Below are 22,978 nucleotides of genomic sequence, written 5' to 3'. Positions count from 1 at the left end.
GAAAGAGCTACTGGTACATAATCCCACTGTAGGTGTACTGTGCACTGGGCACTTTGCAGTCACCACATATGTGTTCTTATTTCATAATAACAAACAGCAGTAGTTTTGTTTTTTTGAAATAATTTCCATCAAGGCAAGGTAAGCATTTCACATAAATCCAATAGGAAGAGCACATCCTACACACAGATTACTTCACAAGCTGTAACACTATGTCCCACTTTGCCTTGACTCTCATCAAGTTATGTTCTCTACCCTGCTTTCTTCCTCTTTCTCTTTCTCATCCCTCTCCTCAACATTTGCACCTCAGTTTGCGTCTCTGTTTGCTTCATCTATTGCCGTGCATCTAGAGCAACTGCAAAATTCAAGTCTAACAGTCTCATTTGTGTCTTTAATGCAGGAAACCTTTGCCATTTTCATCTTTGGAGCAGAGTTTGCCTTAAGGATCTGGGCTGCTGGGTGTTGTTGTCGCTACAAAGGATGGAGAGGGAGACTGAAGTTTGCCAGAAAGCCTCTGTGCATGCTGGGTAGGCACATATGCTGTACTTCTGTTTTCCTTGTTAGGTCCTTTTCCTTCTGAGCCACATTGGAAGGATGTGCAAATACCAGTGAAAGGCAGTACAAAGAGCACCAAAGTCAGACCAGCCTTTTGTGCTAGGAACTGTGTCCTGATTATTGGTAACACCTGGCAATAAGAATTAGTTTAAGATGTGCTTGGGTGGTTGGCCAATGAAAAAAAATCGATCCTTGTATGCTCCAAATACATTTTTCTTATCCTGAGCCCAACTGTTTTTTTCTGAAGTTCATCACATAATGTACACTATCCGTCTTCAGTTTCAAAGCCCTTCAGACCCTAATGCTATGCTATCTTTCCCAGCCCTCTTTCATATTCACGTGCTGTATGTTACCTTTATAATGCTGGTCTGTATTTAAAAACATGTATCTTTGTGATTTCTCCCATTTTATCTTTTAATTTTGGTAGGCATTACCTACAACTAGCCTTGAAGCTACTGATTATCCACTTTTGCCTGAGCACTGGTCATTCATATACACATTCATTCATTTTATTTTGGTTTGTTATTGACACTAGTTGGTTTTCAGAATGTATGAAAATGAGTAACTCTGAAATCCATCTGGTACCTCTCTTTTTGGCTGGAAATAAATTATTAAGACAATTTTAAGAATGAGTGCCCAGAGAATGTTTTTTAAATCCTTTGGTAATACTTGTATGCCATTGACAACTGAGGTGAATCCAGGCAGAAGGAGAAGGGAGGTGGGGAGGGGGGAGGTGGACAGGAAAAAGAAACAAAAACAGCAAAACACACAAACCAGAGCAATCAACAAGGAGATACAGTGTGATGTGAATTTTGGATTTCCTTGGTCCATCAGTGAATTGGCACAGTGAGTGCTCACAGAGATTTAAATAGGAAAACTCAGCCAAAAGAACTAAAATGCATGTGTACCAAAAGAAAAAAATCTTATCTGATGACCTGTAAGTCTGTGTTCTCTGTGGCCTTCTTGAGGGACATAAGAATTCAGGTTTTTGTGATTATTTTTTTTTCTGTCAGCATTAGGACACTGTTTCTGTGCATCGTTATGCTAGCTCAGCCAGTGTTTCAAATACAGTGCATTGATCTGTAAATAGATTACAGGGCTCTCTGTTGGGTTCTGTGCATGACTCTGTGCTCAAGGTGCAGGTACCTGTTTAATTGGCGTGAGGAGGCCTTTTCAGGCAGCTTTAAAATTTGCCTAGGGAAATTTGCAGCGTAACCATATGGGATTAAGGACTGAGTGATGCGGCCACTTTTGTTGGCAGGCTTTGTTCTTTTCACCTTGCAGATATCTTCGTGCTGATTGCTTCAGTGCCAGTGGTTGCTGTTGGGAACCAGGGCAACGTTCTGGCCACATCGCTCAGAAGCCTTCGCTTCCTTCAGATCCTGAGGATGCTCCGAATGGACAGACGAGGTGGCACATGGAAACTTTTAGGATCAGCTATTTGTGCACATAGCAAAGTAAGTGAGGAGCTTGCAAGACTCAGCTGGGGCCCTGGGGAGAAATACTGAAGTGGAAGAGAGGGGATGCATAAGTGCAGGAGTGCCTTAGGATTATTTCTAGCAATAATAATCATAGAATCATAGAATCATGTTGGAAAGCCTGCTAAGATCATCTAGTCTAATCATCAACCCATCCCCACTGGGACCACCAAACCATGTTTCTCAGTACCACATCTACATGGCTCTTGATCACCTCCAGGGATGGTTACTCCACCAACTCCCTGGGCTTCATCTTTTCAGCTTCATTTCCTTCTTCATGATGTGAACCATTTATGCCTCTTGTTTTACTCTCTCCTACTCAATAATGATATTTGTAAGTGGCAAGTGTGTGCATCTATTCTCACAGTCATTGCAACAGGAATTTTGTTATTACACAGACCGTGAGCAGGGACATCCTTTTAATAGTAAAGTACACTGAAATATTTGACTGAAATGCCTGTGTGGATACAGCCTATCTTTAGTGGCTTCACAGGTTGCGTGATCACCAGACGGAGCAGGACTCCAAAGGGATAGTAAAAGACTGGCTGGCAGAAATGTCATTTAGAGGGAGCTACTGGTAGAACTCCTCTTTGGAAGCTTGGGTCAGACAATACAATGATGCACACAGTGTGAATTTCTAAAATCATCTTGTCTCAGTCTAACTTCATGCTATAGTCAGACATTCTGTCTCACACCAGAAAGATACAGTGCGCTTTTGCATTTTCAGCAAATATTATTACAAGTTTAAAACTCTCTGTCTCAATAAAAAGCCTTTAGATTAGATTTCTCATATGCACAGGGTGCAGAGAAACTGTGCTACATACTGGGTTGTTTTTTTTTTTTAATCCATGAATGACATTCCTGACATTTCAGGTTTTTTGAAGATTAAAATGCCAGCTGGCACAGCATAATTAGACTTTACTTCTTGGTAGTGGCTGATAGGGATACCCTCCTTCATTTCATACTAACTTCTGTTTCTTACCCATAAAGCTCGCTGCAAGTCAGGTGGCATATAAACACTTATGTCTAAAATGTTCCTCAGGAAACTGAGATCATGAAATAAGTGTATGTGCTAAAGGCATTGTTTAGAAATTGTTTAAGTCTTCATAGCGTGGGATTTTTTCCCCATCCTTCCACACTGATTTCCCATCACCACCCTTTGGATCTCAGCTGAATGAGAAAGACACATAGAGGTTATGAGAAATTTGCTTCTCTGGAATATAGTAAAGAAAGTAAAGACACAATTTTATTAGCAAGGTTCACCAACAAATTGCCAACTGTGTTTTCCCACCAGAAATCAGCCATAAACATAAAGAGACAAAATTTAGATTAAATGAGAGGGAAAAATTGTTTACTCAGAGGATAGTGAGGCACTGGCACAGGCTGCCCTGAGAAGTGGATGCCCCATCCCTGGAGGTGTTCAAGGCCAGAACTGATGGGGCCCTGGGCAGCCTGAACTGGTGAGTGGCAGGGGAGTTGGAGCTCAAGCGATCTTTAAGGATCCTTCCAACAGAAGCCATTCTATGGTTCTGTGAAAAAAAGGTGATGTCTCAAAACTCATTTCTGAAATTCTCAGCTACAACCCTTTCTTTGGTAAAAAACAGTGATCAGAAAATGAAAGAAAGTTGAATATTGACTTTTTACTGCTTGTGAACACCTATTGCCTTGTTTCAGACATTGCAGTTTTCAATTTGGTTCATTGCATCTCCCACCTCGATAGGATTAGGCATAAAATCCACTGTAGTTAATCCCTCTAAAGCAAGCTTAGATTTTGTTTTAACATAGATATTTTTAAAGATACGTTCTTGTTGCATTATTCCATGCTGAAAGCAGACCTTGTAAGCTGCTTTGATATGCCTAAAGAGAAGAAACTACATTCTGCAGCCTTGACTCTCTCAAGGTGAAGAGAGCAAAGCCATTGATTTGTGTGATAGAACCACTCCAGCCTGGGGCAAAAGGACTGAGAATGACTTAAGACTCAGGGTCAGGGATACAGTCCCATCATGGTGCAGCTAAGCTTTTAACCCAGCTTTACTTCAACTTCACTGCACCTTTGCCAGGAAGCACTGAGTTAGGCTGATGGTGAAATTGTGTGCAAGCTTCCAGTGACAGCTCTGCTATTGTCAGTGCTACTCTCCTGACAATTACACTGCCACTCTGGTATTTGAGTCAGTTTTCAGCCCTTTCATTGTCCATTTGATTCTTTTGCAGGAACTCATCACTGCTTGGTACATTGGGTTCCTGACACTCATCCTATCCTCGTTTCTTGTTTATCTGGTTGAAAAAGATGTGCCTGAAAAGGATGCTAATGGGGTGGAAATGAAGGAAGAGTTCGAGACCTATGCAGATGCATTGTGGTGGGGGCTGGTAAGTGAATCCAAAAATTCTTTACAATATTCTTAAAAATGCTGTATCTAAAAAGTATTGATGTTAGTGTCTACAATATAAGTGCTGCTAAATTTGTGTGAGGGGGATACTACTGGTATAACAGCACTAATAGTAGGGACACCACTAAAATCAATTATCAGAATATATATCTCTATGGATATTTAGTCGGACATAGGCTCTTAGGTACTTAAAGCATACAGAGATATCAGTCTGTGCTCCTGAATTCTAGGAAGGCTGTTTTGGAGGAGGGTCTCTAAGTATAACTGCACTGGTAGAGCATATGCATAGGGGCAGCCAAGATCTTACAGCAGTGGTGTCTACCTGATGAGAGCTGTATCCTTCAGCAAATGACAAAAATAGAGCTAGCACAAGCTCTGTTTTATGTTTTTTATGTTTACATGTTTTAGTAACATGTGACACGGGTCTGGGCAGTGTAGGTAGATGCTGATGGAAGTTAGATCTGTAAGGAGCCAATGAGACCCTTCTCCTGAGAATCTCTCTGCATTCATATATAGAAGGGTAGAAAGATGTCTCTGGAAAAAAAAACAAACAAAAACATGTGTTGCTTGTGTCTTACATGGAATTGACAGGAATCCCTCAAGGAATTCCATTGGTGGTAGAATGCTGATCAAGAGGGATTTTTAATACCTCTGTTCTTATATTGGTTTGCACAACTACTCATTTGATAATGTAAAATTATTGCCATCTTATGCAGAGAATTCTTTTTTTTTTTTTTATTTTTTTAAATTAAGTTACCTAGCAAAGATTCTTGTGATATATTTGAGATTCAGTATTGCCCATGAACAAAACTGAGAACACCTAGCAGTGAACAAAGGGGCAAAACCTTTTCCTTTTTTTTTTTTTTTTTTTTTTTTTTTTTTTTTTTTTAACTGCCAAACTGCCAATAGTTATGGGAACAGACTGTATTGTACAGAATCTATGACTAAAATTCAGTGGCATTTTTTTATTCAGTGCAGTTCTTGTACATGGCAAGATATGTGGCATGGGAACTGGAACTAGATCCCTTCCAACCCAAGCCATTGTATGATTCTATGATTCTTCCTTCCATTCACCCTTTTTATTGCTAGCCAAAAGACTGTACACAGAATTGCTGAGTATTTTCATATCCTTCTCTAGTAGGAAGTTCAGGTAGGGTCTCAATGGTAAGAAACATTCATATTTGAAAAACAAGGATTAGTGGTTGTGTAGGAAAGGAATAAGTTTTCACAGAATTATCTTTGCTTCTTAGTGACTGGGACTTAAGGCAGAGATAGCCCTGACTTATTGATGCTCTGCAAACTGATGATAGGCAAGTTCCATTTCTAACTGTACACTGACAGCGGGAATGAGGTTTGGTCTTTGTCACATCTGTTCCCATTCAGTAGATGCATCCTAGAGAGGTAGCTGATTTAAGACTAAATCCATTCTCCCACATGCAGTGCCTCAGGACTACGATACCATGAAAAAAATAGAGTGGCCCATCATAAAGATTGTCTTTTAAGAAGTTATGTGTGAGTGCCCATAGAGCTAATTGAGTGACACAAGTTTGAATATTTAAAACAGATTTGTTAGTTTTGTTTTACTTATGGGAAGGTCTGGTCATTCTGCCCACAGATCACCCTTGCTACGATTGGGTATGGTGACAAGACTCCTAAGACATGGGAAGGACGGCTGATTGCAGCTACATTCTCACTCATTGGAGTGTCTTTCTTTGCTCTTCCTGCAGTAAGTAACTTCTTTCTCCTCCCTTAGCCACAGCCCTGAGCTGTGTGCTTGCAAAAAGAGGATAAAGTGATCAAAACTTCCAGTGGAATCAAAACTTCTTAATAGAAGTGATTCAGACACTTGAGCTGGTCTGTATTAGTAAATAACATCAGTATGTTCTCTGCTTCCTGAAGACAAGTTGGATGCTGGAATCAAAATCCTTTATTCCCAACTTCATATGCAAAGTATTGTATATACTGTATATAATATGTCACCCTGATAATTTCAGAACCATGTGCGAACATTGTCTGAGAAAGTGCTAGTTGGCTCAGGACAGAACAAATCCAGCAGGTGAATGATCTTGGCAATCACAGGACAGATCTTGAGCTTGTACTCTAGTCTGCATTAGTTTACTGCTATTGACATAGCCACATAAGACATATTTTTAAAAGAATTGGGACCTATTCATCTAGGTTTGTACCTACTTTACTGAGCTCTAATTATATGCAAGCCAAGGATCTATATTTGAGTGATCATCCCAGAGTGCAGGTCATTCTGTGCAACCTGGTGTACTGGGAGGTGATTCTATCTGTGGCAGAGAGTTGTACCCTCTCTGCCACACACCTCCCCCTACCGCACCTCCCCTATGAGGACAGGCTGAGGGAGTTGGGTTTGTTCAGCCTGGAGAAGAGAAGGTTGCGGAGTGACCTCATTGCAGCCTTTCAGTACCTGAAGGGAACTTACTCCCAGGAGGGGAGTAAACTCTTCGAAAGGGCTGATAATAGCAGGACTAGGGGAAATGGTTTTAAGTTGAAGGAGGGAAGATTTAGGTTGGATGTTAGGGGAAAGTTCTTTACTAGAAGGGTGGTTAGGTCCTGGAACAGGCTGCCCAGTGAGGTTGTGGATGCCCCGTCCTTGGAGGTGTTCAAGACCAGGTTGGACGGGGCCCTGGGCAACCTGATCTAGTAAATGTGTATGTTTGGTGGCCCTGCTGGGCAGGGGGGTTGGAACTACATGATCCTTGAGGTCCCTTCCAACCCGGGTCATTCTGTGATTCTGTGATTCTGTTGTAACTAAATAATCCTTAAAGTCCCTTCCAACCCAAGTAATTATGTGACTTTATGATCAAATCTTTCATCACTCTATGCTTTCAGGGCATCTTGGGTTCAGGGCTGGCACTGAAGGTCCAAGAGCAACATCGTCAGAAACATTTTGAGAAAAGAAGAAAGCCAGCAGCTGAACTCATTCAGGTTTGCAGCCACTTCTCTCATTGAAGGTGTTGTTTATGAAGTTTTTTGCATGATGCAGCAAGGACCATTTCTTCCCTCATTTCAGATTCTCATTTCTTATTGTAGGATGTAAGAAGCTATATTTTTAAAAGAAGTAAAACTTTTCCCATTGAGCTAGATAATCCCATGGTCCTTGCAGTTCTCTTAGGAATCTCTCGATTTCCATAATTTCTTTTAGAAGAAAGGTGTCATTAGAAGAAAGAAACCCATATTCTAGCTTCTGCAAAGCAACAAAATTCTGTGTCAGCATCATAGAATCACAGAAAAAATGCTGTTGAAAACATTTTCTTTCAAAAATACAGGTTTTCTTAGTTCCTTTGAGAAGAAAATTTATGTGGAAATAAAGTCATGTTGTTAGTAGTGTGGAAACAGCAACAGCAGTAACACAATAGACAGTGACCAGCTCAATCTAGTCAAAATGCGCAGATAGCATATATGGTTTGTAAAAGCTGAAACATGCTATTGGGTCTTCTGTTATGTTATTGGAAGATCAGAGGACTCAATGGGAAGAGTCATCTTAGCTCACTTGATCTTTTATTATGCCCTTTGTTGTGGGTTCAGAAATAAAATCACTTGTCTTGGGACTGACTAATTACTCAGCACAGTTATGCAATGCATCTTGAGTGCAGTGAAGCAAATAGTAGCTTTTCCACAGCGGGACATAGAAGCTTTCAGTGATATCACATGGAAATGCTGGTTTTCATTACAAATGCTGTTCAGTAACAGAAAGGGTTGCAGGAATGAGCACCAAATGGAATTTACTGCTTAAATTTACTGCATATCCACTTAGCAGACAGCAAATTTAGTCATAAGTTATTTAACCTTGTGCTTTGAAAATTTTTGATTGAGCTCAGCAAAATGTCCTCTGATGGACTACCATTAGATAGTATCCAGTTTAATCACTTCTTGAAATATTGCAGAAGTTAAGCAGTCCTTGGTTTACTTTCAGGAGTATGCAACAGGAGAATAAAACCAGTTTAATCAACTGTAATGTCTTGTTTGTGCTGGTGGTACTTCCTGTTTTAATAACCTCCCCAGATCAGAAGTCAGTGTTAATAATCTTGCCATCTATTGACACTCATTTGGTATAACTCATTAATAATTCATTTCCACATAGTCACTCAGGTGAATCATTGTGGACTTTGAAATAATCTGGCTGTTTTCAAACTGAGGAATAGCCTTTCCTTATACTGATTATTGTCTTACCCTTGAAATCTCCAGGCTGCCTGGAGATACTATGCTACTAACCCAAACAGGATTGATCTCGTTGCTACCTGGAGGTTTTATGAATCAATTGTATCATTTCCATTTTTCAGGTAAGTGAATTGTGAATCTTTCCATCACCATTTTGTGTGAAGTTTAATTCAGGACAGGAAGTATGGAGTTTTGTGTATAATGAAGATTTTGTAGGTAGCAGAGTGTTGCCAGTTACTGTTTTCCTGGTTGAAAGTAAAAAAAAATGCTTTGTCTTCTGGCTCCATGGACACATGGATAACTCACTTTGTGTCTCTCATGTTGAGGTTGAACAAAGGGGAAGGTTGCTTTGCAATCAGCTTCTTTTTGTAAGACACTGGAGTTTATTGTCTGGAAATCCCAATTTCTCCCTCTGTAATTTTGATCATGAGAAAGTCTGAGCCACAGGCATATGTGCTGTTCACATCTTCTATGATGCAACTTTATATTTTAAGATGGACTGTGCTGAAAATTCTTACTTTTCCCTCTCCAGTTCAACCAGTCTGAGAACTGTGTTATCACAGTGTTGATCATTGACACAAGAACACAATTAATACTTGTTAGATGCTTATTTTTTGGAAATACTATTTGCTTATGGGTATAATTCAGTGGAGAACAGTCAAGGAATGTCTAAAACTGTCCTGATGCTGTTTATTGAAGGTTCAAAAGAAAACTTTGTTGGTATGTTGAGGTCATTATTTTTGTAATCCTAATTGTGATCACCACTCCACAGTTCAGTGGAAAGCATTTCACGCATAAAACATTTCTAATTAATCGGTGCTTGTAATTTAATGGGAGTCTGATACTTTCTTGAGGTATTAACTCAAAAATGCCCATTGAATGCCCATTCTTTTAGCTATAGACTATCAATCGCTAATAATAGGTATTTAACAAAGGATATAATTTCAACATTCATTCGGGGATTGCTGTTATTCTTCATTCTGAAAACAAGTGCTCTTAACCTGTCGCTCAGCACTGATGAGCTGAACTTACTGTGCTATTATGCCAGTGCCAGCTGTTTCTTAAAACTGACTTGAAGAAACTTTTTAATTTCCTGCCTTCTCAAAGGAAAAATCACAAATATTACCTCTTTCTTTGTTTTATTCACAGTGTATTTCTTTAGAACGAATCTCCCATCAGTCACAAAGGAAATCTCTAAGAAAAAGCACAAGTGTTTATTTAAGGCTCAGTGTATCTCTTTTTTGTAACCCTCCTCACTCTATCTATTCCCACATCATCTATTACACTGTCATTCCTACAGGGTTCCTTGACCTCACAGTTTGTTCAGAGAACACTTCTCAGGCTCACCTGAAGTCTAGACTGACTATTGTGTTTTCAAACTTGTCCTTTGTATGAATGTTCTTCTGTGATTTAAACGTAGCCTGAAATTTAAGAGGTGTTTTGCAAATAAGGTCCTGGGAGAGAGGGCAAGGGACTGACTTCTCATCAAAGCCTGGATTACCATTCTAAGCAGCACAGATTGGTATCAGTGAACTGTTTCATTTACTTTACTTTATGACTAGTTGAAAAAGTGATGTCAAAGCTTTTAAATCTGTCCTCAGTAATGATCTGATCACAGACCAAAAAACATACAAACAATTAGCAATAGATTAACAATTTCCATTAAAAGAGTCCTGGATTTATTGTGTAATTCTTCTCTCCTTGCTTTCTTGTAATGCTTCCTCTCTACTATAAAAGGAAAGAGCAATTGGATGGTACTGCCAGGTATGCTGCTGTCATTACTAAAAACTTCTTCTAATACAGTCATTGGAGAATGTGGGTTAAATGGTTCTTTGTGGATTTGTGAGCTGTTAACCAAAACATGCTACTAACACCATCAGTAGTCATTAAAAATGTTTAACCAATCCGTTTCTTAATTGCTTGCTTTTTTCCCAACTTAACAACACAGCTAAAATGCTAATCGTACAAATGGGAAGTGTTGCTTGCTGATTGTCTGTAAACAGCTTTATTGTTTGTTATGATTAATCAGAGTCTATAGAAATTTCTCCTGGTCCATGCTTTAGGGGCAGGGTTCAGCTTCAAGTTGTTCTTCAGTGAATTTAAAGTTCTGTGACATGTTATTGCTCAACAGTCCCACACAGTGCAATGTTTTGATGGAAGGGATTTCTTGATGATAAATAGGAAGATGAAAGGCTAAGGTGGATCAGTAGGATAATCAAACTCTCACTTTACTACAAGGGCTACATTAGAGTTAAGGGCTTGTTCTCACCTCTGCTGAAGTTGATGGAAAAATTCCCAGTAACTTTGAGGCTTTATGAGCAAAGAGAATGAAAGGATAATTGATGCTAATACTGGTTGTCATTGAAAACTACAGCAGAGCAGACCCTGTTAGTGAACCTACAAGGTCTCAGACATATTTGGAAGTGAATTAATCAGAACCCCTCCAGGAAAATTTCAGATTTGAAAGTACATAAAAGAATTCAACCTCTTAGGTCAGACACATAAAGCATTTAAATGCTAAACTGCTATCAATGGATCATCCACAATGAAAGGCAACCGGTATTAAAAGATAAATAGTTCCACAAAGACTTATGATTAAGCTGTTTCCATGTTCATTCCCATTCAAAACACGGAGGAAATGAGCAAGAATTGTAGGAAAATTTGTAAACTGACAGGGAATTACAGCCCTCCTAGAGAAGTTCCTGTACCTCCAGTGACAGACCAATTCCTGCAGTATCCTCTGAGCTGTTCTATTGTTTAGGCCAGTAGAAGGCATTTAACATGGATGAATTGGATTAAAAACTAAAAATTATGACTCTAAGCCCAGAATCTTTAAATCTGGAATCCCATGGCCTTCATTCTAGAAGGTTATGTGTTGCTTTTATGTTGTTAGGTAGTAACAACCTTCAGCAAAACCATCATCAATCAATCATGATCAGTGTATGGGAGCCTCTGTAACAATGTGTTTAGAGAAAGAAGCATTGTTATAAGAACAGATTGGAACTCCTCCAGGTAAACAGACAAATGATGGTACTTATGGAAGTAGTAGATATGAGACTGAGCTCTAATCTGCTTGTTTTGACAGTTCCACGTCCTAAATCCTAAAAAACTCTTGTTTACAGATAATGTAATTATAAAAAAAGATTTAATCTTCCTTTACTGATTTAGTATGAGAAGTATTAGTTGCACTGCAGTCTATATTGAAGGCTATATTGAACTGAATGGGCAACATGGAAATGTGGTCCTAGTGGAGAGCACAGCCCTGCAGTGCACTCAGTCTCCAAGGTCTTGCACAGTGGAGTACTTAATGGGCAAGTTGTAGTAAGAAGTTCATTGTCTGAACTGTGGTTGATCATGAAAAAAAGAAGAACTGGTCCCAGAAGAGTCAGAAAACATAAACTGTTAATAAAATAAGAAGGAGGAGAATAGATGGGGTAAATTATTGGCTGAGGGGATGGTGTCAGGATCAAGGTTTTGGGTACTATGATCTTGGGCAGGCCTTTGAGAGACCAGGTATGTGGACATCAGATGGAATGCAACTGAGCAGATGGGGCAGAAGTGTTCTGGGGAGCAAGCTGGCTGGACTGATTACCAGAGCTTTAAACTAGATTTGATGGGGGAAAGGGATGGAGTTCCTTGTGACAGAGAGGGGCCTGGTAATGCTGGTAAACTCTGGAAAAATGCATCTCAATTGTCTAATTGGATCTTGTAATTACACTTCAAGGAAGATAACATTATCAATAGTCTGGCTTAAACGTTCTTGCATCCTTCTAGAGATACCTGCACCCTCTGCTTCCCTAAAGTGCCTGTATACCAATGAACAGTATAGGAAATTAACAGGAAGAATCAGAGATTGGTGTGTGATCACAAAGTCGTCATCTCATTGTGATCACAGAGACATGGTAGGACAGCTCACATGACTAGAATGCTGTCATGGATGCCCACATCCTCCATCGGAAAGGAAGGCAGATGAGGCAGCATGGTGGAGTTGCTCTTTATGTGAGAGAGCAACTAGAATATATTGAGATCCACTTCAGGGGTAAGCAAATGGATTAAGCTAGGCTCTTCTTGATGGTGTGCTGCAATAGGAAAAGGAGTAATGGCCTAAAGCTTGAACATGGGAAGTTCAGTACTAACACAGGGAAGAACTTCTTTACAGTAAAGGTGATGGCTGCCTGCTTTAGCTGCGGTGCCCCTGTTCATTGAAGGGGAGTTGGACTAGATTACCTTCAGAGGTCCCTTCCAACACTAAGGATTCTACAATTCTATGAAATCTCAGATTGCAATTCTGTCTGTAGAGAAAGGATGATTTCCTGTTTCCATCTGATCTGAAGACTCCTATGCTGTTGCGCTTCTGTATGTATTATAAAAGATTTTCATCTTCCTGAAAAGGAAGTTTCATGAAAAAAGTGACATTAATGTCCTCATGTTTTAGAGTGCTCTCATTCAGCTGACACTGGGGTGTCTGTCTCATGTGTCCTAACCTTCGGGGTGGGCTTTTGCAGACTGAATGTTGTTTATTTTGAAACAACTGTTTATATCTATGCTTGAGGAAGTAATTCTGGCTTGATTTTTCCATGCTCGTTTTAATAGCTATTAGCACTTATTTTGATTAGTGTGTTAATTTTGAATCACGTGTATACAGGCACTTTAGTGAAGAATTTTGAACTTTCTCCTAGGGCTTTGCTCCTAGACAGGTGTTTAATTTCTGCAGACAGCATTACCCAACTGTAGAACTAGACATCAGGAAAACACATTCATTGCTAGGTCAGATATCGTGTGACTGCAGAAAAAAATTGTTTATCCCAGTTTCCTTATGTCTCCAAGATAAATAATATCCTTCTGCCTTTGGAAATATGTTTTGAGATCTTTAAGTGGCAGAATATTCATAGTATCATAGTATCATAGTCTCGTGCGGGTTGGAAGGGACCTTAAGAGATCATTGAGTCCAACCCCCGGGATTCGAGCCTCCTGTGTAGCAGAGTGGCACTTCTACCACTTGCGCCACAGGGGATTCGAACACATATTGTACCAGTCTTACCTACTATGTGAGTATAAGAGAATATAATGTGGTGCATTTTTGTATTGCCAGCAGTTACAACTTAATGAAAATAAAAGCATATTTAGCAAGGCTGGAAAATTTCACTATCAGTATTCTTAATGCAACTTCCCAAAACAGGAAGGGGAAAAAAGTCATTCTGAACTGCATAATTCATTAAATACAAATGAAAGGCTATTCCCATTCTTTTTCATAGAGCTTTTCATGAGTAATCATTAACGTCTCATCTTAATAACTTTTCTTCACTTTGCAGTAATGTCATGTTTAGTAGGGAGTCATTCTTTGGATCAAGCCTCACAAGAAAACTTAGGTATATACATTCAAGTAACAATTGAGCCTTACTCTTCATATTTCTTGCATGCCATTCTCTGCCTGCAATTTCTGTTTTGACAGCAGTAGTTCATCCAACTACCATGAATAGTAAGGGAAATAAGAAAGAAATATTACTTAAATATAAACTTGCATGACCTTGCAGATAGTTCATTGTTCTGCTGTTCTGAAAACATGGGATCTAGTCATAGCTCAGCTGATGATCTGCTTAGAAACAAGCGCTTTTCACTGTTTTCATAGAATGAGAATGATACTAACCTACTCTGCTAAGCATCTAGAAGTCTATGGGTGAAAAATATTCTGTAAGAGCTGAAAAGCATTTCTTGTGCAGCCCCAACCATGTCAGTACAAATGTGTGCAAGTAACTTTGCATTTAATTTCAGCAGATCAACATCCCTGCATGTGTATTTACTGGTTCAGGAAATGGAAAAAAAAGTGGATGGTTTTTATCATCTGAATGAAGTTAGTGACCTGTTTAAACATCTTGCTGAATTGTGACTCAAGAGCTGGGGCAATAGCTTTATTGTCCTGCAATGAAATGTAGAAATAATCAGTAGCTAACCAAAATTCTGAAAGACACGTCACTGGAAATACTAAAATTTTGACTACATTATTAAATATTTTATTTTATCCTGCACAAACATCTTTCTGTCATTCAACTTGTTCTTGTTCTTCTCATTTCTACTTCATTTCACAAAAATCAGTACACAGTTCAGCTTTCCTAGCCTAAGCCCTTCGTCTTTTGGAGAGCTGCTAGTGAAGCACTCCATTTTTCATTGGATGATTGGCCCATGCAAAATATGTGAGAGACATTTTTCTAGTGATTGATACATAGACAAATGTTCACTGTTGAGTAAAGAGTGGGCCAACATCCATGTGATTTACATTTCTAGCTGCATCCTTTGGTGAAAAATATCCATCCTGTTTTCACAAGGAATTGAACTTGGATTATTCTCCGCATGAACTGGGGTGATATTGCTGATTTTGCCCATTTCTAATCACTTCAGAGAGGAGTAAGGAAAGGGACTAAGCAAAAGCCTGTTAGCGTGAACAGGGACTCTTTCTGAAGAGCATTAAAGATGAGTCTAAGGAAGAATTCATGGTCATATTTCTCACCAGACAATTTGGATGGTAAGTGAGTTTGAGTTTAAAGTTAGATCTACGCTTAAATACCATAAGACATAAACCACCAAAGGATGAAGAAATGTGTTGGCTAAAATGGGACATTTTTCCCTCCCAAATGAGAAACCTGAAGATTTAGACCTTGAAGTTGTAGGTGGATTTTTAAAGAAAATGCTATCAAGAAGTTACGGTCAACTATTTTGAAGCTGATCACTTTTGTACATTATTCTCTATAGAAAAAAATGTTATTTGATTTTCTTGGGAGGATAAGCTGATAGACTAAATTTTGTTAAGTACTTTGGAACAGAAAAGTGTTCTTTGTTTTATACTGGGAAAATGTGTGGACTCATTGAGAAAGTATTCACCGAGGACTAAATTTTCATCAGGGCTCATTGCTGTCTTCATATTAGTTGTATGCTAATTTCCACTGGGAAATGCGTGAAGGAGACTATTGCTGAAAATCTTATTTAGAATGCTTGATTTCTCAAAGCTCAGTTCACCTGTATAATGATAATACAATTGATAATGTAGTTAAATACTGGAGGAAAGCTGACTTCCTTTTGCTCCCAGTTACTTGAGACTATACTAATGTAATGATCAGCTGTCCTAGTGATTAGATAAAATGGAAAAATATGGAAAGATTTCCTGATTATTATTATCTGTGTGAGGTGAAAAAGAGTAGGTCTGTGTTTTAATCATTTTTAGTATTGATTCATTGTTTTTCTTCTCATACACGTACCATTTGCTTATGAAACTCCAGTGTTAGGCAAAACACAGAGAGGAGAGTATCTGGCTTGCATGATGGGATGTAACTGCAGTATTTCCATGCATGACTGTTTATGAATCAGTATTTCTAGTTCAGTGGTTCCCACTCTTTATTCTTAGCAAGGGTAGAACATCTGTTGCAGAAACCAGGCATCTCTTGCATATCCCACAAGCAAATTCTTGTCCCAGATGTTCCAAAATAATTCTGTCTGCTCTATGGGAGCAAGAATCTGAGAGATAAACTGTCCTTTAGCTGTGAAGATAGTTTGCAATGCATCTGTCTTCCTCCCTTTGTAGTATCTACCATAGTGTAAAGGAGTTCTCATCCTAGGACTCAGTCAGAAATCCTGTTTTCCTATGGGAAGCCAAATGATGTGAATCCAGTGTACCAAAGTGAGGAAAATCAGCTAATATTAATAGGTGGATTCTGAAAGACAGGCAGCAGTACATGGACTTGTAGGTGGGAACCACTGTCCTAGCCACTCTCATAAAGGATGATGTGATTTGCGCATGCTTCATCCTCTGAGACTGAGCCATGCGCATGCTGTTTTAATGATGGGGATTGTGTCATGAGAACAAATGTTTCCTAAGTGTTTTTAAAAATTACTGTATAAGCAAAAAAACCCCAGCAGACTCAGATTTCATCCCCTGGAAATGAGAGTACAGTCCACCTTTTCCATGATGACAGATCGCCATTCTTCTAGAAATAAGTTTGTTTTGCTTTGTATACAACATATCATATTTTTCATGTGAAACTAAAGACTGATTTTCTGAGTATTCTACTGCTCTGGCTGCCTACATATGAGCACAGTTGTCTGTATCTATGATGTAAAAATCCTGTTATAAATGAATGTTACTTTAAGGGTTAATAATCAGCATTAAATTAATGAGAAAGGCTTCAGGCTGTATAACTTCAGCTTAGGCTAGAGATCTGCATTTTAAATTAATTCTCATCTAGGCCTCCCTGTAATCAATAATAACAGACATGTTTCTGCAGATGGAAAGTCATTCCAAAGTGAAACAGTTCTCTCGGCAGGTTGCTAACTTCCCACAGAGCAAAAAAAGGAGCCTAATGATCAATCTTCGGCAAGATTTTAAAGAATATAAAGCAGACTGGTTGAATTCTAAACCTAAGATGCCTGAGAAAGTCTGGAGACAATGTTTTGTTCATGAAGTGGCACTTATCCATGGGAAAAGTTACTCTGGAAAGGCAATTTGGGAATGGTTTATGTTTATATTAGCTACATTAAAAAAGAAAAATACTACTACTACTACTAATAATAATAATAAAAAGTTAAAAAAAAAGAAAGAATAAAAGAGGGTATCTATATATGTAGTGGAGAGAATACCATAGCAAATAAGTAGCCTTTTGTGCTGTATGCAGAGGACAATTTTGATCTACAAGCAGGTTATGAAATCTTGATCACTGCTATTCTGAGGTAGGTCCACAAAAGAAATTTCAGTCCCTAAACTGAAAAAAAATAAAAATAAAAAAAAAATCACCATCACAGGAAGAATATTTTGGATTCTTTGCATTGTCCACTCACCCTCTGCCTGCTGGTTTGCTCTATGTGAACTCTTCAGTGCAATTCGTGCCTTCTTATCTTCTGGTAGGAAAGACAGTTGATATAGGAATTTTAAGGGGAATACTTTGAGGCATCTGGATATGTGTTTTGAACTACTGAGAAATTTTATGGAGATTGATTCAGAGGTCATACAAAAGAACAGCTACCTTTCTCCAGTATCTTATTTTAACTGCTATTCATAAACAATATAAATCCTGTCTCACCTATTTTTCTCCTTCAGTTTTCAAGTTCTTTTCTGTAATCGTATTATTTCATTTAGAACTTCTCTGTAGTGCTACTAAAACAAATCTTTGATAGATTGCATGTGGACACATCTTGCCTTTGACAAAATTACTTCATCATCTGAAATCATCTGAGTTTCACTCCTAGATTTCATCTCGTTGGAGCTTCTTTCTCATCCTTGAATGTTTTTCTAAAAACCCTTCAAACTGTTCAGTCTTGAAATCCTAAGAACAGATGAGCTAAAGTCTCCTCCCTCATTTGAGCTGTGTTTATCACTGGCTATCTGTTAATCTTCTCAGGAAGAAATGCTAATCTCCATATTGTATAGGCTATTGTATATACAATTGTTTCAACCTTGGAGGAAAATGTTTAGTTTTAACAGTAAACAGACCTTTTCTGATTTAGTTTCTTCTTCTTTGTAGCTTACTTCACAGTTTCCTTCAGTTTACAAAGATCAACACCTCTCCAAGCACGCTTAATTTCTCTATCCTTCTACACCTTGAAAACATCATTCCTTCTAATTTTTATGCCCATGAGTTTATATTTCCAGGCTGACTCTTTGCTGTCATTCAGCTAGTTTTTAGTACCTTCTTTGCATTAAAATATTTTTAACCCTACTTTAACCCCCAAAGCCTACACAAATCATTCAGTTGGCTTTTATTGTCATGCCCTTTCAAGACTTGGTCAAGTTATCTGTCTTCCTCTCCTGTGTATGTTTTTTCTATATATAGTATATGAGAGCTTGAATAATCCAAAGTTTACAGGGATGCTTTGGAATGAAGATATAGAATCATAGAATCATAGAATTTTTCAGGTTGGAAATGACCTTAAAGATCATCTAGTCCAACCACAACCTAACCATACTACCCTAACTAACAACCCTCTGCTAAATCATGCCTGCTCTCAGACATGGCCTCTGAGAAAACAGATAAGTGATAGTACTGCTGAAAAGAGACCACAGATTTCTTTTCTTAATAGAAAGCAAATCACTTCTTCAGATCCTGTACTCACCATGAGTTTATCCTTTGGAGCAGATCAATCAGATCCAGAGTCCAGCCCAGAAGGAAACACTATGGAATTAATTTTTAAAGTAATTCCAAAGGCTGAACATGAAACTACCCTACACATTTTGTGCTGACTACTTTACCATAAATATCAACAAGCAGTATTATTTTTCTACAAACAGAAAAGTATTCCTTTATTTTTTGCTGTGCATATTTGTCTGTACTTTGTACATCTTCCCCAAAAGCTATTAATTCCTCAGGAAACTAAATGAGGGCAAAATCTGGGTATGTCTGGTTTGAAAAAATCAGGGTGAAAATCTTAGTGAATACCATTCACTAAGACCATTCTAATTCTTCTCTCAGATCTGTGCTTTTATCTCCTCAAATCACTGACTTCAGGCCTGGCACTGCTGATACAACAGGACTAGCTCTGTGTCTCCATACTCATGCAAGTCCTCCTTAGTTTTGCCACTTCCATACTTGCACATGTCTATACACATAATGTGCACATCTGAATTTGCAGCAGAAAATGCATTCAGGAATACTGAACTACTGTCAAAAATAAAATTCAGAATGTCTGAGGAAACTTTTTACACAAATGTTTATACTTCAGTCTTTTGAGACAGAGATATTTCACAGAATCACAGAATTATAGGGATCATTGGAGATCACATAGCCCAGCTCTTTATTCTGGGTCAAAAGAATTATTAATATGAATCTGATTGTAAAGATGAGGGTTCCAGAAATTAATATTAATAATTTGTGGTAGCATTGGTGATGGGAGAACAGTTGGACTAGATGATCTTGCAGGTCTTTTCCAGCCTTGTGATTCTATGATTCTATGAAAAACAAACAAACAAACAAACAAAACGCAAATAAACAAGCAAACATAAAAAACACCTGAAGCAACTGTGAACTGAAATACTCAAATATATTAGGAACTTCATTTAAACAGAGAATAAATAGTACTGTGAGCAAGGCTCCTCACTCAAACATCTGCACGCAAGTAACTAGCTTTGACCACTGTGTCCTTCCAGGGTGGACCCTCTCCATCCTTGCTCTTCCAAACCATCATGTTCAGTGGCTTTGGCTGAACAGTGTGCACAAACATCCCTCTGAATACCAGTAAAATCTCTTTATCTTGGCCATCAGTTTTTCTTTCAGCTTTGCTCCCCACTGTGACTCTCAGAAACCTGTCAGCTGCAGTGTTTTTTTTTCTACTCCTCCGTATCCTCTTGCCCTACTCTCCCATACAGATTTGTCTCTTGGCCACATGTGCAGAATTCAGCTCTTCCCAGAGCTGTCCCCCATTGCACTGTTCAGCACTGGATGAAGGGGCAGGCTTTCTTCTCATTGCTTAGTCCCACATTTACATTTTTTTATCAAGTGTTCAAAGCAGTATAATTTTAGCAGTGAAACAAACAAGAAATTCAAAGTTTATACTATCAATCACCTACAGATTGTTCAGAGCATTACCTAAGCTGATACACTAACTAGCAAATTCATTTGTTCTGATGATTTCAGTGGTATTTCTGATTACTCTTTAGACTCTTATGGTCATTAGGCTGTGAGAAAGGTTACTGATGCTTGTAAGATGGCAGGTAGATGCAATTCTAGCTACACATTGTCACTGATGAAGTCTGGTACATTATTTTAAAAGAGGACAGTGCAAGGCATCATCAGAGCAACAAAATAAGTCATTTTATCACAATTTCAATAGAACACTTAAATTTCTAGAATAATAAGAAATTACTGAAATTGAATCATGGAGAGAACTGGGTGGCCTGTGCTACCAGGTAGCAAGTAATTGCTTGGCAATGCCTTTCCAGTGTCTTGCTAACAATTTATTTGGTTCACAGCCCATTTGACCTTTCTTCTCTTTACTATGCACATGACTTATTCATTTAATAGTCTGCCATAGATGCAGTAGTTCAAGAAAGCACTGATGAGGGAAAGCCAAGCACCCTTGCCTTTATAAAATATAACTGCCTAAGTAATAATGTTTGGGGTATTTTTAATAAAAAAGCTAATGCTTCAGACATGGTACTGGAGCTTAAGCATTGTGATGTATTACATAAAGGGGATAGTAAGACCCTCTGGTAACATTTTCAACATTGATACATTGATACAATAAAATAATTCTCATAAAAAACAGCTAATTATAATGGGAGCTTTGCTGTTGCTTGCAAAGTCATTGATGTATTATGGTAGCCCCAGCAGTGTACTTGTGTATGAAACATTTATTTAGCCTCTTTTATATTTAAAGCATCATGAAAACAAGTTTAAAGTGTACAAAGGAAGAAAATGATTACTTTTGCTTATTTTGTAGCCAAAAGCTGGGTCTCTTGGATCGGGTTCGTGGTACCAATACTAAAGGAAAGCTATTTACCCCTCTGAATGTAGATGCCATTGAAGAAAGTCCTTCAAAAGAGCCTAAGAATGTTGTCTTGAATAATAAGGAGCGTTTTCGCACTGCATTCCGAATGAAAGCATACGCTTTTTGGCAAAGCTCAGAAGGTAGCCCATCTGTGTTGATTTCTTTCTATCCATCCCTTTTTCTCCCCATTTTAGTTTCTTCCTCTGCATCTTCTGTTCAAGGTTTGCAACTTTCTGGAACAATCATTGCCATCTCCAGGTTTTATGTGGCACATTTAGGGAAGCTCCAGGAAACAAATACTGGTGTCCAGGCAACACAGTGCTTGAAATAAGGCAATGACCCTCCAAAAAACAGTAATTGATATTGGATTTGGCCAGTGCTGTAATCAACCTACTTGAACTGGGACAACAGGGCACAATGGGCAGTGAATCTGTATCCCCCCAAAAGCACTTGTTTTCATGGCTCTGCTTCTCAGGAGGGATTATATGTTAAAGTAACTCCCAGATGGACTACATCCAGACCTGTGACCGGGTATCCCATATATATCTACTCATTGCAAACCCTTTAAACCTTGTTTTATGGAGTGAACTGCTGTTTCTCTCCCATTCTTCCCCAGAAAGCTGCACCCTAGCATTTCCATTTATGGGTGTCTGTGCAACAAGACAGGATGTTTTTCCTCAGCTTCCCTCAAAACATTTTTCTGCTGTTGTCTGTTGTGTTGAAATGTTTTCTCAATGGCAGTTTCTCTTTTTTGTGTCAGCTGGCCTCAGCACAGACATCCATAGTACCATGGATATAGTTTGGGTGTTCTCTCTGGGGAATTTATTATCCTTCCCCTAAAATTACATGAGATTGGAAATGTGGAAATGGGAATATTTGGCCTGAATCTTTTATAGAAGTTCTATCCCAGCGGGATTATGAAATCTCTTTCAAGAGCTAACTAGAGTAAGAGAAACCTGCAAAATATGTGCTTTTTATAAACTACACTTGTGTCATCAGATGATCACACATCTTTTTCTGACCTACCTTGCAGATGCAGGAACAGGAGAACCCGGGGGAGAAGAGAGAGGCGACAGTAGTGACTTCCTTATGGAAGATATGATTCCTACATTCAAGACAGCCATCAGAGCTGTCAGGTAAATGTCTTTAACCTCTCCACAGTTTTTGAATGTTTCTGCTTCAGAAAATCTCTTGTTGCTGTTCTTGTTTTTACAAATGCAATAGTCTGGACAACTATAGATAACTGAAAAAAAATTAGGCAATTCCTATTCAAAGCCGTCTTTTAAAATATGCAGAAGAAAAATGCTTTCCCTTTCCCTTTCCCTTTCCCTTTCCCTTTCCCTTTCCCTTTCCCTTTCCCTTTCCCTTTCCCTTTCCCTTTGAAAGAAAAGAAAAGAAAAGGAAAAGAAAGAAAAGAAAAGAAAAGAAATGGTAATACCTGGTTAAAAAAAATGGTAAAACCTGATAATACAGGTTTTACTCTGTGATAACATAAACTGAAAAATGTGAAGATCTTTCATCACTTAGTAATTGACTGGAAGTTATTCCATGTGGAAACCACACTGTAATGGGAGGATTCTTGGTTGGCTGAGAGCTTTGGCATGCACTGGGAGTGCATGCAATCATAATCAGTAACAATGGGACATCCATCCCATACATCTGAAATTGATTTATGAGCTCTTCTGGATTTAGAGTATATACTCATCTTCTTTGAATCTTTTTAAAGAACAGAGTATTTGGGGGCATTCCAGACCCTGATATTTTTCAAACTAGATGTAGTAACTGCCTGGTCCAAGATTAATGATGAACGGAACAGAACAGAACAGGAAGGGAATGGGAAGGAAAGGGAAAGGGAAAGGAAAGAAAGGGAAAGGGAAAGGGAAAGGAAAGGGAAATAAAGGGAAACAG

At 38.6% G+C, this 22,978-nt stretch overlaps 1 protein-coding gene across 3 annotated transcripts in view; it reads left to right on the top strand.

Annotated features, from left to right (window-relative positions):
- Positions 1-22,978, top strand: part of KCNQ3 (potassium voltage-gated channel subfamily Q member 3) — a 179,850-nt gene that overhangs the window by 145,370 nt on the left and 11,502 nt on the right. Inside the window, exons 3-12 of one of the 3 annotated variants that reach the window (XM_015856358.2) lie at positions 398-524; positions 1,837-2,009; positions 4,242-4,397; positions 6,033-6,143; positions 7,277-7,372; positions 8,633-8,727; positions 10,343-10,369; positions 13,918-13,974; positions 21,023-21,210; positions 22,104-22,206. In XM_015856358.2, the coding sequence (XP_015711844.1) occupies positions 398-524; positions 1,837-2,009; positions 4,242-4,397; positions 6,033-6,143; positions 7,277-7,372; positions 8,633-8,727; positions 10,343-10,369; positions 13,918-13,974; positions 21,023-21,210; positions 22,104-22,206 (1,133 nt within the window). The remainder of the gene's footprint in view (positions 1-397; positions 525-1,836; positions 2,010-4,241; positions 4,398-6,032; positions 6,144-7,276; positions 7,373-8,632; positions 8,728-10,342; positions 10,370-13,917; positions 13,975-21,022; positions 21,211-22,103; positions 22,207-22,978) is intronic. The other 2 variants (XM_015856359.2, XM_015856360.2) reach the window with 2 other exon arrangements.

Source organism: Coturnix japonica, chromosome 2, assembly GCF_001577835.2.
Source record: "Coturnix japonica isolate 7356 chromosome 2, Coturnix japonica 2.1, whole genome shotgun sequence".
In the NCBI taxonomy this organism is placed as follows: domain Eukaryota; kingdom Metazoa; phylum Chordata; class Aves; order Galliformes; family Phasianidae; genus Coturnix; species Coturnix japonica.
This window is presented reverse-complemented; position numbering and strand designations above follow the sequence as displayed.